The sequence below is a fragment of the Halichondria panicea genome, chromosome 13 (assembly GCF_963675165.1).
Source record: "Halichondria panicea chromosome 13, odHalPani1.1, whole genome shotgun sequence".
Classification (NCBI taxonomy): domain Eukaryota; kingdom Metazoa; phylum Porifera; class Demospongiae; order Suberitida; family Halichondriidae; genus Halichondria; species Halichondria panicea.
In genome coordinates this window covers 5,069,647-5,081,592 of record NC_087389.1, presented here as the reverse complement: position 1 = coordinate 5,081,592, position 11,946 = coordinate 5,069,647, and the positions used below count along the sequence as shown (strand labels likewise).

Below are 11,946 nucleotides of genomic sequence, written 5' to 3'. Positions count from 1 at the left end.
AAATACAAACATCTATTATATACATAGCTAGTGCAAGTCTGATAATAAACAATTCATGATTATTCTCAGTGTCCGTGTTATAATTATATTTATCATGTTCACTTTATTACATGCAGCCATGCATATCCGTCTTGTGCACGTGGTTAGAGTGAATGTGCTGTACGGGAAATAATGCATGTACACATTAATTCAATGTCCTTTAAATGAAACATTGATCTATTTAATATTAGTAACACAGTTTGAAGCTATAGTGAGTGCACGATCTAATTATAGAGGCCTATACAATTCGGTGGAGGGAGGTTCAATTCACACATGCAGACATTGCTATAAACGTATAAAGGGAGTTATCAAGCTTAATTGATACACTCACATTTAATTTACGAGCCAGGAATTCACAGACTTTAGTAGCCACATCGACCTTTCTCAGACTCAGCACAATCTCCACCAGAGCTCTGTAGGTAGCAGCTGCAGGGTTGCGTCTCTTCCACAGCTTCATGGCCAGGGACATGGCTGCTTGGGTGTTGTACCTCATCTTCTCATCAATAACATCTTGCTTTTTGGAATCTGTTAGTTCAAAAAAAGTGGAATATGTTTCAATATTGTCAAAGTGATCTGCCAGAATGATCATGTCAGTGTCTTCAATTTCAGCGTCAAGATGAGAGTCGGTCACTTTTGTACGCTCCTTCAATTCCTCAATGGTCACAGTCCTCGGTCCACCAGCACCTGGGAGAATAAAGGGGTGTGACTAATGGGGTGGAAATTTCGACAATAAACGAAACATTTTGACATAATTATATAGACATGACAATCTAGCTGCTGTCATACAGTATATACATTTGTATTGTTTACTGTAATCACATAGCTGATCCACACACATACCTGAGTGAATGGTATGTGGATATGAAATGAGGACATTTTGTGAGGTATCTCCTTCTTCAGTGACATCAGATGGTACGGCATCAGTCAGTACAGTGGAGGCTGTGTTAATAAAAATTATGATATTTAGATATAATTATATATATGTAAAGATCACCTGTTGTATGTCGGTCTGTTCTGTGTTTAGACTGCACAGCTGTAGTACAAGTAGCCTCGTCACTAGCTGTGGGGTGGTGCTCTACTGGTGATGCTGGAGAGAAGTTCTGTTCATTGATGAGAGTGTCTGGATCAGTGATGTCACTAGGAGTGTCCACTGTATGCACAACCTCACAAACTATTTGGTTGTATTCCGCTGGTTTGTTAGCAGTTGACCATGAAATGATGCCGTTGGAAACAGCTGAAGATATCTATTGATAAGATTGCAATAATAAGATACAAATAATGATGACAAATGCACACTCACTACTTGAGCCTCGTCAACCATCTCTGACAGTAGCGTATCCCAAAGAGAAAGGAAAGTATGATTCATCTAGGAAATGATGAGTATAATTTTTAAGCAGGAATCAAGAATTTACTTACCTCTTCATTTTGTGGAGGTAAACATGTTCTCTCCCACTCATTCAGCATTGCAGAATTCCTTGATTCCCGTATGGTCTGTGTATTGTAACATATTCATGAATATATAGTGTATATGAAGTGAAGAGTAAGTACCTTCAAGTGTTCGTTGCACATGAGTATCAGCTCTTTACTCACAGGATTGCCACAGAGAACAACGCCATCAACTTTGGGACTTAAAAAGAAGTCCTCTAGACTAGGGAACAGCTCTAATAGACACTCAGTTAGAGCTATCACTCCCTCATTATCAATGGAGTTGTTGCTGAGAACCAACGTATTTAAATTCTTACATATTACATTAGCGGACTTGAGATGGTGGATAAGCATTATGATGTCGGCAGAGGTGAGAAAACAGTCAGAGCAGTTAAGTGTTTCCAGTGATTTAAACGCCTGAAGAAATTTTGCCAGTAAGAGAGTTCCAGCAGTTCCACTGAGATTGGAGCCCCTCATGTATATTCTTGTTAAAGTATTTGGATGGACAATCAACATCTCACAGATGACTGTGAACTGAGACTCCGAGTGAAATGAAGTGGTGATATGGTTAGTTGATAAATCTATCATATTTAATCCTAATGGAATGTTTTCCACAACTGAACCTAATCCAGGTAAACCAAGATTATTAGCAGAGAGGTAAAAGTCAACCAGTCTAGCACAGTGGAGGGAAATGGACTGTAAGAGGGTGGTCAGTAGAGCTCCATTGACATCAGCATCGTCAGTTAAGGTGTTATATAGACCCAGTCTCCTCAGATTGATAAGAGCACCAGACTGTACAGCTGTCTCTAATGACTGTATGCCAGACACTCCAAGAGGATTTTCGGATAAGTCCAGTCCTGTGAGGCTGGTACAAGATGTGTGCATGAATGACGACATGATGTCAGTGAAGTTGTTGTTACATAAAGAGAGGTCATGTAAGGTTGTAAAGGAAGCTGAGGCTCTCTTGAATAGATCAGCAACACCTTTGTCAGACAACTTAAACTTAGTCTGTACAAGAGATAAGCGTTGTACTTGCAGTTTACCATTCGCACTGGAAAGTATGTCAGTTAGTTCTTTCAACAGTTTATCATCGAATGCACAATAAAATATTCTGATAACCATATCATCACATTTTGCAGCATGACGAAGAACATAGAAACAAGCTACACAGTCAAAAGGAGTGCTGAAATTACCGTCTAATAGATTTTTTCCGTACATTTTCCAAATTTTTGTTGAGAATCTAGGGTCTGAAGCTTCGAAAGCAGCATGACATAAAGCTAACTTTTTAAGCTGTATAGCCATCAAACATTGATCCATGAAACCATCATCCAAACTGATCACCTTAACACTACGACTACCATTGTGTTTACTAGCAAGACCAAACATAAACCTCCACACCATGTCAAACCGGCCACTTTTAGCATGAGACTCAACAACCTTCAGTTTCTCCTCATTGGGTAGAGTAGCAAGATGGAGGGCAGCCAAGAACTCCTGGATGGTCAGGTGAGCAAAGTGAAAAGACAGGCCATGACCAACAGGTAGAAGCGATCGTGCAGACTGCAACAGACCAAAGCACTGCAACTTGTCACCAACTTCGGGTAAGCGAGAGGACAATTCAGCTTCTGAGAAAACCAGCTGATCTAATAATAAGCACTCGTAGGCAAACTCACATGTCAACCAAAATGTGTCTTGTAGATCATTCGGAATCTCATCAAATCTATTGAGGCTAATTGGACAATCAGGGAATTTCTTTTTGACATTACGAAGGATAGTGTTAAGCACAATATGAGTGTACAGCTCAGTTAGTGTACGAGGAAGCTCTTGGTCTAAAGTGTGCCACAAGTTACAAACAATGGCGCAATTGAGGGGCACAGAACACACACTCTGAATGGCTGGGTTGTTCTCAAGCTGCTCGATAAGAGAAGAAGCTTTCTCTGGGAATTGCTCAAACTCTGATTCTATGTACTGCTTGATATTCTCTTCATTGAAGCCAACAACCTCAACCAAACGGTCCACAGAAGGAAGATCGTGAAGAGGAGCTGAAGCAGAAGGTCGTGAGGTGAGGAGAACAGAAGCAAATGGAAGAATACCATGAAAGAAAAGTTTGTAAAGAAAGGACACTTTGGAACGATTTTCTACACTAAGCTCATCCCAGCCATCAGCTAAGATGAGGACACCTTCTCCCTCTCTATCCTCCAACTCTTCTATAACAGATGTGCGGATCCTCTCACTGGAGTGGAGAAGTTTGAACAGTTCAGCGAGACTTGTGGCAGAGGATACTTCATGTTCTCTTAGTGGAAGCAGCAGAACACAGTTGAATTGTGTCAGGATCTTGCCCTCTGCCCACCCTTCAGCAAGCATAGTACACAGTGTGGTTTTACCAATCCCAGCATTGCCTTCAACAATGAGCTTCGTGACTGGTTTCTTGCCTTCTTCGACTTTGAACAGATTGCCATGGAGAATTGGAGTACGCTTTTCAATGACCTTATCAAGTGCACCATGTTGTGGCAAGCCGGCTCTAAATCCTTCTTTCTTTTCAGCCTCCACTAACTGCAAGTTGATGAGCCTCTCTCCAGAAACTGGTGGCCATTGCTCTTCACGATTTAAGGATCTCTCTCTGTACTTACGGCGAATGCTAGCAACGAATTTATCCATTCTTTATTTTTTTTGACCTTACAATTCCGCAAAGATTTTTGGTTTTATTTTTCACTAACTTCAAGAGAGAAATCTGAAGTGACATGAGATGATTAAATTTTGAGTTCTAAATCGTTTTATAGCTACCGTAATCGTTCTAATTATAGAACCATGCAGTAAAAAATAATTAGAACAAAAAAAAAAGATTTTATATGGTAGTATATGGGCGTTATAAAGGAAGGCGTCCTCACTGAGGCTGGTTCTATAATTAGAACGCTTACGGTAATGAGAAAAGCAGCACAACCTAAAACAACAACCTAATGTAGAGGAACTTCCTTTTACTTAAAATTAATAGTAACAGGTATAATTATATAATATACTAGCAATTAATGGACACTTTTTCACTCTTTCTATGATTTATGATGTCTAATTTTAGTTACTGTACTTACCTCAGAGTGGCTTGTAATGTTCAAGATCTTGTTTGGCTTGTTCAACAAAGAGGGGCGTAGCTCATGTTGTGTTTATGAGGGAATTCCCCAAAAGAGATAGGTGGGGCTGCTTATGCTGCTTGTGTGTTCAAAAGGATATGAACCGTTAATTATGATGTTCAATAACACAAATTACGTTTTGGAGAAACAGTAATGTGTTTGTTCTGCTGACGATTTTTCCCTTTACTTTATTACAAGTTTGAAGTGCACAACACCTGGTCACTTTAATAGTTGGTACATGGTGGTACATGGTGGCGCTGCTCAGAGCTCCAGGACAGAGCCAATGTCAACTCTTCTACTCCTTAAGAACAGGACTCCCTACATCTACATCACTGCACAGCTACAGCCTACAGGTATCTACCGATGATCTTGATTAATAAGGCAGGCAACAGTTATACCCTATAAATTGATGTAATTATATTTACGAGACTATGTACATAAAACAAATGAATGTATATCATTATGGTGCTATAATTATGGCCGAAAATTTCAAACTTTGTATAATTAGAGTGGCGCTGTAATTACATCAATATTACAGTATTCATTTTCGCGTAGAATAGCAGCCTTTTTGCAGCATGCATGCATGCGATACTAGGGTATAATGTTTGCGGTACATGCTTTATCAGCGAAAACCGCAAAAATGTATACCCGCTACACGGTAATACATCACTCAGTACTATGCTGTCTCAGTGTGCAACGCAACCATGTTTCTGTAGGAGAGTGTATATGCATCCAAGCGTCAACTAGCAGGTCAAGGGGAACAATTTCTCTCTAATATGGGGAGCTCAAGATTAAACAGACGCAAGACCTCAACCTGCTAGTGTACCTACTCTCCAAGGTAGCCGATGATGGGGAGTTGTGTGGCTTCCTACAAGAGATACGCCCCCCTTCCATTGCTAAGGGTGACCAGTGACGAGAGGTGGGTAGTGACGATGTGAAGGTGTTGGACTTAGTGGAGGGGGCGGAGGTCGATCTGCCAAAGAAAGGTCAGTTAATTAATAAGTATACCTACTACGTAGTTGAACATTATTCAGCGGCCATAACTAAGATTATTAAATAAGAAAGAGACCTTACAAAACCTTTGTTTAAATCCAAAATTTTGTCCAGGTCTTAATTTGTCGTTTTTGGACCATGGGCTATTAAAATCTATGGTATGACAAAATCGACCATTTGCATGAGCTTTCATTAAGGATTCATATAAATTAGTTATGGTGACTGAAAGAGTGTCTGATTAGCCATTGATTACACTGGGACAGTGGGTACATGTATTACACACCCTCCACCCACTCACAGGTGCTGTACTCACAGAGAAAGAACTGGATGAATTGCGAGGTAGACTAGAAACAGTTGCCTCTACCATGACGGAGAGGGGGAAACCAAAAGTCCCCTCACCACCCTCACACTATCCTCCTCTACCATCGTGGACACACGAGCGGCCATTCCTCACACAAGACTTTGTCGCCATGATTACTCCAAAAGGGAGTGTGGCACTTGGCTTGTTGCCGGTAGCGATGCAGCAACATGCTATACTGGACGACCTGCTGAGTGTTCTAGTGGGAATGGATGGAAGGTCAGGCACACACACCCACACCCACACACACACACATGCACATATCTATTCCATAATCCAGCTTTTTGAACAGTCATATATATAGTCTTTCAGTATTGCAAGTTGTATATGTAAACTAGCTTTCTCTCTTTCCCTCCCTCCCTCTCTCTCTCTCTCTCTCTCTCTCTCTCTCTGGCATGTATCGATCAAATATCCATGGCCTCTCACAATCCATCATTCAATGTTACTCTCCTCCCATGGTTCAGGTATATCCACCCTGAGCCTCTCACAGGAGGTACATACCGTGCCTTCAGTGTAGACCCAGCACTGGACCCCTCCCTCCACACTCTGGTTAGCCGCACCCTCCCACTAGCATCACACTACTCTATAGTGGGACGCTTCATTGAGGAGAGGTCAAAGTTCATCCACGGTATGGTCAACCAGGTGAGCAGTTGTGTACCTTCAAATAGTCATCGCTTATTATTAATTTAGACTACGTATTATTACTATTACATGTAGTTCCAACCTAGGCAAGTACATGTACATAATTATTTTTACTTATTTTCTAGTGAATAAGTCCTAATATTATACCCTACCCACACAACACACACACACACACACCCATACACCCCCCCACCACACCCCACACACACACACACCACCCCCACCCCCTCACAGACACACACATACACACCAAACAAACACCCCCCCCCACACACACACAGGGCCTATCCTCGGCAGTTCGTGGGCTCCTCAAAGAGTATTTGGTAGTAATAGCTCAGTTAGAGTCTCAGCAATCCAGCAACCAGCTCACACTACAGAAGCTGTGGTACTATCTACAGCCGTGTATGAAGACACTGGATATACTGGCTAGAGTGTGTGTAGCTGTGACTAGTGGGCGGTGTAGAGGGGGGAAAACCCTCACCACATTGCATAACCTCACCGTCGGCTATATTGGAGACCAGAGGAGTCAGGAGATATGTCTCCATGTCACTCAAGTAAGATAGCTCACTCACTTCTGTTGGTCTTATCTTAAAGTGGTACAACATTTTCACTTGGCTTGAAATGCAAATTTACCTTACAGCCTACCACTGTATATGCACTCCTTATGTTTTCTATAATACGCGTACATGTAGGTCAATTTAGACTATTTGCTGGGTTGGATTATAATATTTCGCTAGACATAATTATGTTAATGACTGTTATGTTAATGACTGTATTATGTTGTTACCAAGCCCCACCCACTGTCACGCCCCCTTATAGGCGGCTAGTCTGTCGTACCTGGTCATGCTGGAGGAGTGGGTGTATCAGGGGGTGGTCAATGACCCCTACTCAGAGTTCATGATAACACAACACAAGTCCTTCAAGAAAGACAGACTACATGATGAGTACAATGATGCCTACTGGGAGAGAAGGTAATTACCTCAAGGTTGCTATTAAAGACGGGTAGCGTTTTCAGATTTTCATAGGTACTAATTTTGGCGAATTTATTAGCACAATAATTATTTGTCAACGTGTGGATATTCCCCAATTTCCTTCTGCTCGACAACAAAATTTGACTTCAACTCCGAGCCTGAAAATGAGGCAATGGGTGGACCCTCTAAAGTAGAACGTGTATGAGTTTTAAGGTTGAATGGAAAGTTTAGGAGTCTGATACAGATAAAAAAGGTGCTAGCTTGCTTAGCATATACTCAGTTACAAATTCGTTACCCGTTTTTATAATAGTATCATCACGTATATAGTCCTCCCTTTCTATATCCTTTCATTCCCTCAGATACACAGTGGCACAGGATAATATTCCATCATTTCTGGAGCACTTGGCTGAGCGTATTCTCCAGACTGGCAAGTACCTCAATGTGGTGCGTGAGTGTGGGCTGGAGGTGGCCTGTCCTGGAGCTAAAGGTGAGAGGTGTGTGGGTGGGTGTGTGTGGGGGGGGCTGGAGGTGGCCTGTCCTGGAGCTAAGGGTGAGAGGTGTGTGTGGGTGTGTGGGGGCTGGAGGTGGCCTGTCCTGGAGCTAAGGGTGAGAGGTGTGTGTGGGTGTGTGTGTGTAGGTGTGTGTGTGGGGGGCTGGAGGTGGCCTGTCCTGGAGCTAAGGGTGAGAGGTGTGTGTGGGTGTGTGGGGGCTGGAGGTGGCCTGTCCTGGAGCTAAGGGTGAGAGACGTGTGTGTGTGTGTGTGGGTGTGTGTGTGGGGGGCTGGAGGTGGCCTGTCCTGCATTGAGCTAAGGGTGAGAGGTGTGTGTGGGTGTGTGGGGGCTGGAGGTGGCTTGTCCTGGAGCTAAGGGTAAGAGGTGTGTGTGTGTGTGTGTGGGTGGGTGTGTGTGGGAGTGTGGGCCTGTCCTGGAACTAAGAGTGAGATACGTGCAGTATAATTATGCCTCGAGGCGTAGCCGCACGAGGGATACGGTAAAGCTGACTGTGTGTGTGTCTGTCTGTCTGTCTGTCTGTCTGTCTGTCTGTCTGTCTGTGTGTGTGTGTGTGTGTGTATTCCAGCTATAACTGCTCAACGGTTGCAATGCGACGAAAACTAACAGCTTCTATAGGCTTCTAGCCACGTTCTCTTGGATTTTGATTCGTGGATTAGCAAACTAAAGCTTCTTTCTCGAGTTATGGCTAGTTTGACTCACATTGAAGGCTGTTGCAGTCTCTTCAGAATCTTTCATAGCATCATCTGTCCGCACAAACTTTCTATTCAACATATGAGTTAGCCTTGCACTAAAGCGCTAACTTTTTGTTAGCTACAATACTCAGAAAATATCTGTTAAAACAGCTAGCTAGCAGTAGCCATTTGTGAAATTGATCTCTTTGGACACACCCTTTAATTATTCCTGTGGATGTAATGCGCATGCGCGCTCATTCCCCATGTGTGATATCCAGATCCAGATTCTCCTGGCAGAATCATCTTTGTCTTGAGGGCCTGGTAAGCCACAAAACACTACCATATAACAATATAGATAACAATATGCATGTACACAGGTCTTTTCTTCTTAGATATTATATACACTGAACTACAGATCCTGGAAGAATCAATTTTCTTCTTTCTTGAGGTCCTGGTAAGCCACATAATACAATAAATAACAACAATAGATGCATATAAATAAGTCTTTTCTTCTCAGTGACTTTATATAGATAAGCTAACTTTAATATAAAATTCATTATAGATAACACTCTAATACTTTTGAGCGAAAGCAAAAACATGGCGAGAGGCATTAGCACAGCGCCAGCTTGAACACTAGTTATACAATGTAGAAGTCAGGTAGAATTAGAACCCTATATAGTTGCTAGTAGTGGACCTCACTCAAACCATGCCAATATCAACCATAATAATGTGTATACCCAAGGCCATCTTGTTTGCAGCCTTTTTGGTGTTTGAGCAACCCATTTCGTCACAAATTGTGTTTTGATATTAGCACTCCACACCTTTGTAGCAATACGCTACAGTATCCAGGAGCGTACCTATGTGGAGCAGATAGAGACTGCCTACACTTACGCTAGTCAAGAGCTGCTACAACTCATGATACGTGATCACGACCTCCTTGGTCATCTCCACTCCATGAAGCATTGCTTCTTGTTGGATCAGGGGGACCTTATAGTGCACTTCATGGATATGGCAGAGGGGGAACTCAGCAAACCAATGGCTGACATACTACCACAGAGACTGGAGTCACTCCTGGAGGTGTATAGCTACTACCCTTATCACCTCACTTGAAATAAAACCAAAAAGCAGAATTCCTATACTTTAATTGACTGCAATTGTGTACAGAGCCTAACTAAACTTTATTCCCGAGTGGGAGCTCAGAATGAACCGCTTTATAGGGTGGCCACAATAGACAAGCTTCACTGTGTGACGTGTGTGTACGTAGTCTATGCTCTCTCTCTCTCTATCTCAGCTTGCCGTGAGGACCAGTCTCCTTGACAACGACCCCTACAAGGATAAACTCCTCCCACTTTTGGTGCCCTTTGACCTTGTCACACAGCTCCTCTACATCCTGGCCATACAACCAGAGGGGGTGGAGACTACGGGGGATGAAACTCCGCCCCTTATCTTACGACCGGACCCAAGCACGCGAGGATTGAGTGGGTTGGAAGCTTTTAGCCTGGATTACCGTGTTGGTTGGCCACTATCGTTGGTCATTAGTCGCAAGTGTTTGTTCAAGTATCAGATGCTGTTTCGCCATCTCTTCTCTTGTAAGCACGTAGAGAGGCAACTTGGAGCTAGCTGGAGTAGACACAAGCAAGCCAAGGCACAGCCTCTGTTAGCCAGACCATGGTGAGTTGATTTTTGTGTTTTTCCTCAAACTAATGACCTTTCCAATGGTGTGCTTAGATATATAAGTTCTGTGATCGGTTGAATCTAGTAAATTCAACAAAAGCAAACGCCTAGCCCAGCCATCTGGATATACTTCATGTATTGTCTCCACTGGTCTAGCATCAGGAGATACTACATGTAATTACCCCACCCACACCATTACAGGTATGCCTCATCGTACGCCCTGCTCCAGAGAATGCTCCACTTTGTACAAAACCTCCAGTACTACATGACCTTCGAGGTAAGTCAGTCTCACCTCTGTGTGTGTGTGCGTGTGTGTGTGTGTGTGCGTGCGTGCGTGGGTGGGTGGGTGTGCGTGTTAGTATGGTATTGTCACATCTATCAATGGCATACCACTTCGTGGACTGAGTGTTCACATATGTTGCTTGCTTTGCTTGACAGTGTCTGCTTTTTCTATTGTAACAGTACAGTTACCGAAACATGGCCTGTGTAACTTTCTAACTATAGTTGGGATTGTCCAATTTCACTTTTAAAACATGCATTTTGTAGACTCGTTGATAGTTTTTAAGCTAAACTAATAATAAAAAGGCTTGAGCTACATGTATAATAGAGTGTCTAGTTGAGATCGTCCAATTTTACTTTTCTACCCCCACCCCCCACACACACCCACACCCTCACACCCCTCCCACACACACAGGTACTAGAGCCTAACTGGGTCCTACTAGAGAAGAACCTCCGCTCTGTACACATCATTGATGATGTCCTCACTGCACACAATGATTTCCTGGATCGTAGTCTACGCGACTGTCTACTCAGTGACAAGGAAGTACTAAAGATCATCAGTCGACTGCTGGTTGTGTGTGAGCATTTCACTGACTACCTCCGAGAGGCTGACATGACACAAGAGCAGCACAAGGGGAAAATGAGTCTCACTCAATTGGAGATAACAAAGAGAAGAACAAAGTCTCTCTTGGGTGTTGCTAGGCTACTGAGTGGGGAGGTGTTGGAGGGCGGGGCAGACCCACACAAACTAGGCAGTCGGTTATTATCAAGGTACATAATTCTATTTGTCTCTATAATGTTGGGCTACATGTACGTAGCTTGTAAATTTCATGTGTTTACTGTACCCTGCTGACAGAGCTTGTTATGAGGGAATGTTTTATGTGTGTTTATTATACCCACGTATTTGTATCTATATTATTCTCCGCCCACACACATCACAGTGAGCTAGAGAATCTGCCGATGGGTTCCTTTGAGGTCAAGATATCACGTCTGGACGATGCCTTCACACGAGACCTGGTGGGACTGTTGGATAAGCTTTACGAGTTCAGAGGTCAAACTGTGGGGGGTATGGTGTCACGCCTGGACTTCAATGGCTTCTATCAAGGCCGCATGACATCACGTGACATCACCTAGTTAGCTGAACACTGAACACTCCCATTAACATTTAACTGTATAATTATGCCTACCACGTACATAATATAATTATGTCATGCTATATTATGCGTGTTTATTGTCCATTTCATAAAATTCTTTGTTATA

At 42.8% G+C, this 11,946-nt stretch overlaps 2 protein-coding genes across 2 annotated transcripts; one reads left to right on the top strand and one right to left on the bottom strand.

Moving 5' to 3' along the window:
• Positions 1–12: 12 nt before the first annotated feature.
• On the bottom strand, positions 13–4,808 carry LOC135346888 (NACHT, LRR and PYD domains-containing protein 3-like). Its single transcript, XM_064544666.1, has 8 exons — positions 4,548–4,808; positions 1,588–4,192; positions 1,456–1,530; positions 1,340–1,405; positions 1,034–1,283; positions 880–978; positions 371–723; positions 13–157 (listed from the first exon to the last, which is right to left on the bottom strand). Exons 2-8 carry the CDS (start codon positions 4,117–4,119, stop codon positions 107–109), a joined length of 3,426 nt encoding a protein of 1,141 aa, XP_064400736.1. The 5' UTR covers positions 4,120–4,192; positions 4,548–4,808; the 3' UTR covers positions 13–106.
• LOC135346894 (gamma-tubulin complex component 2-like) lies at positions 4,796–11,942 on the top strand. Its single transcript, XM_064544675.1, has 12 exons — positions 4,796–4,939; positions 5,303–5,572; positions 5,880–6,156; positions 6,402–6,579; positions 6,861–7,133; positions 7,399–7,550; positions 7,910–8,037; positions 9,563–9,810; positions 10,025–10,404; positions 10,609–10,684; positions 11,102–11,457; positions 11,628–11,942. The coding sequence occupies exons 3-12, from the start codon at positions 5,945–5,947 to the stop codon at positions 11,818–11,820; spliced, it is 2,196 nt and encodes a 731-aa protein (XP_064400745.1). The 5' UTR covers positions 4,796–4,939; positions 5,303–5,572; positions 5,880–5,944; the 3' UTR covers positions 11,821–11,942.
• Positions 11,943–11,946: the final 4 nt, after the last annotated feature.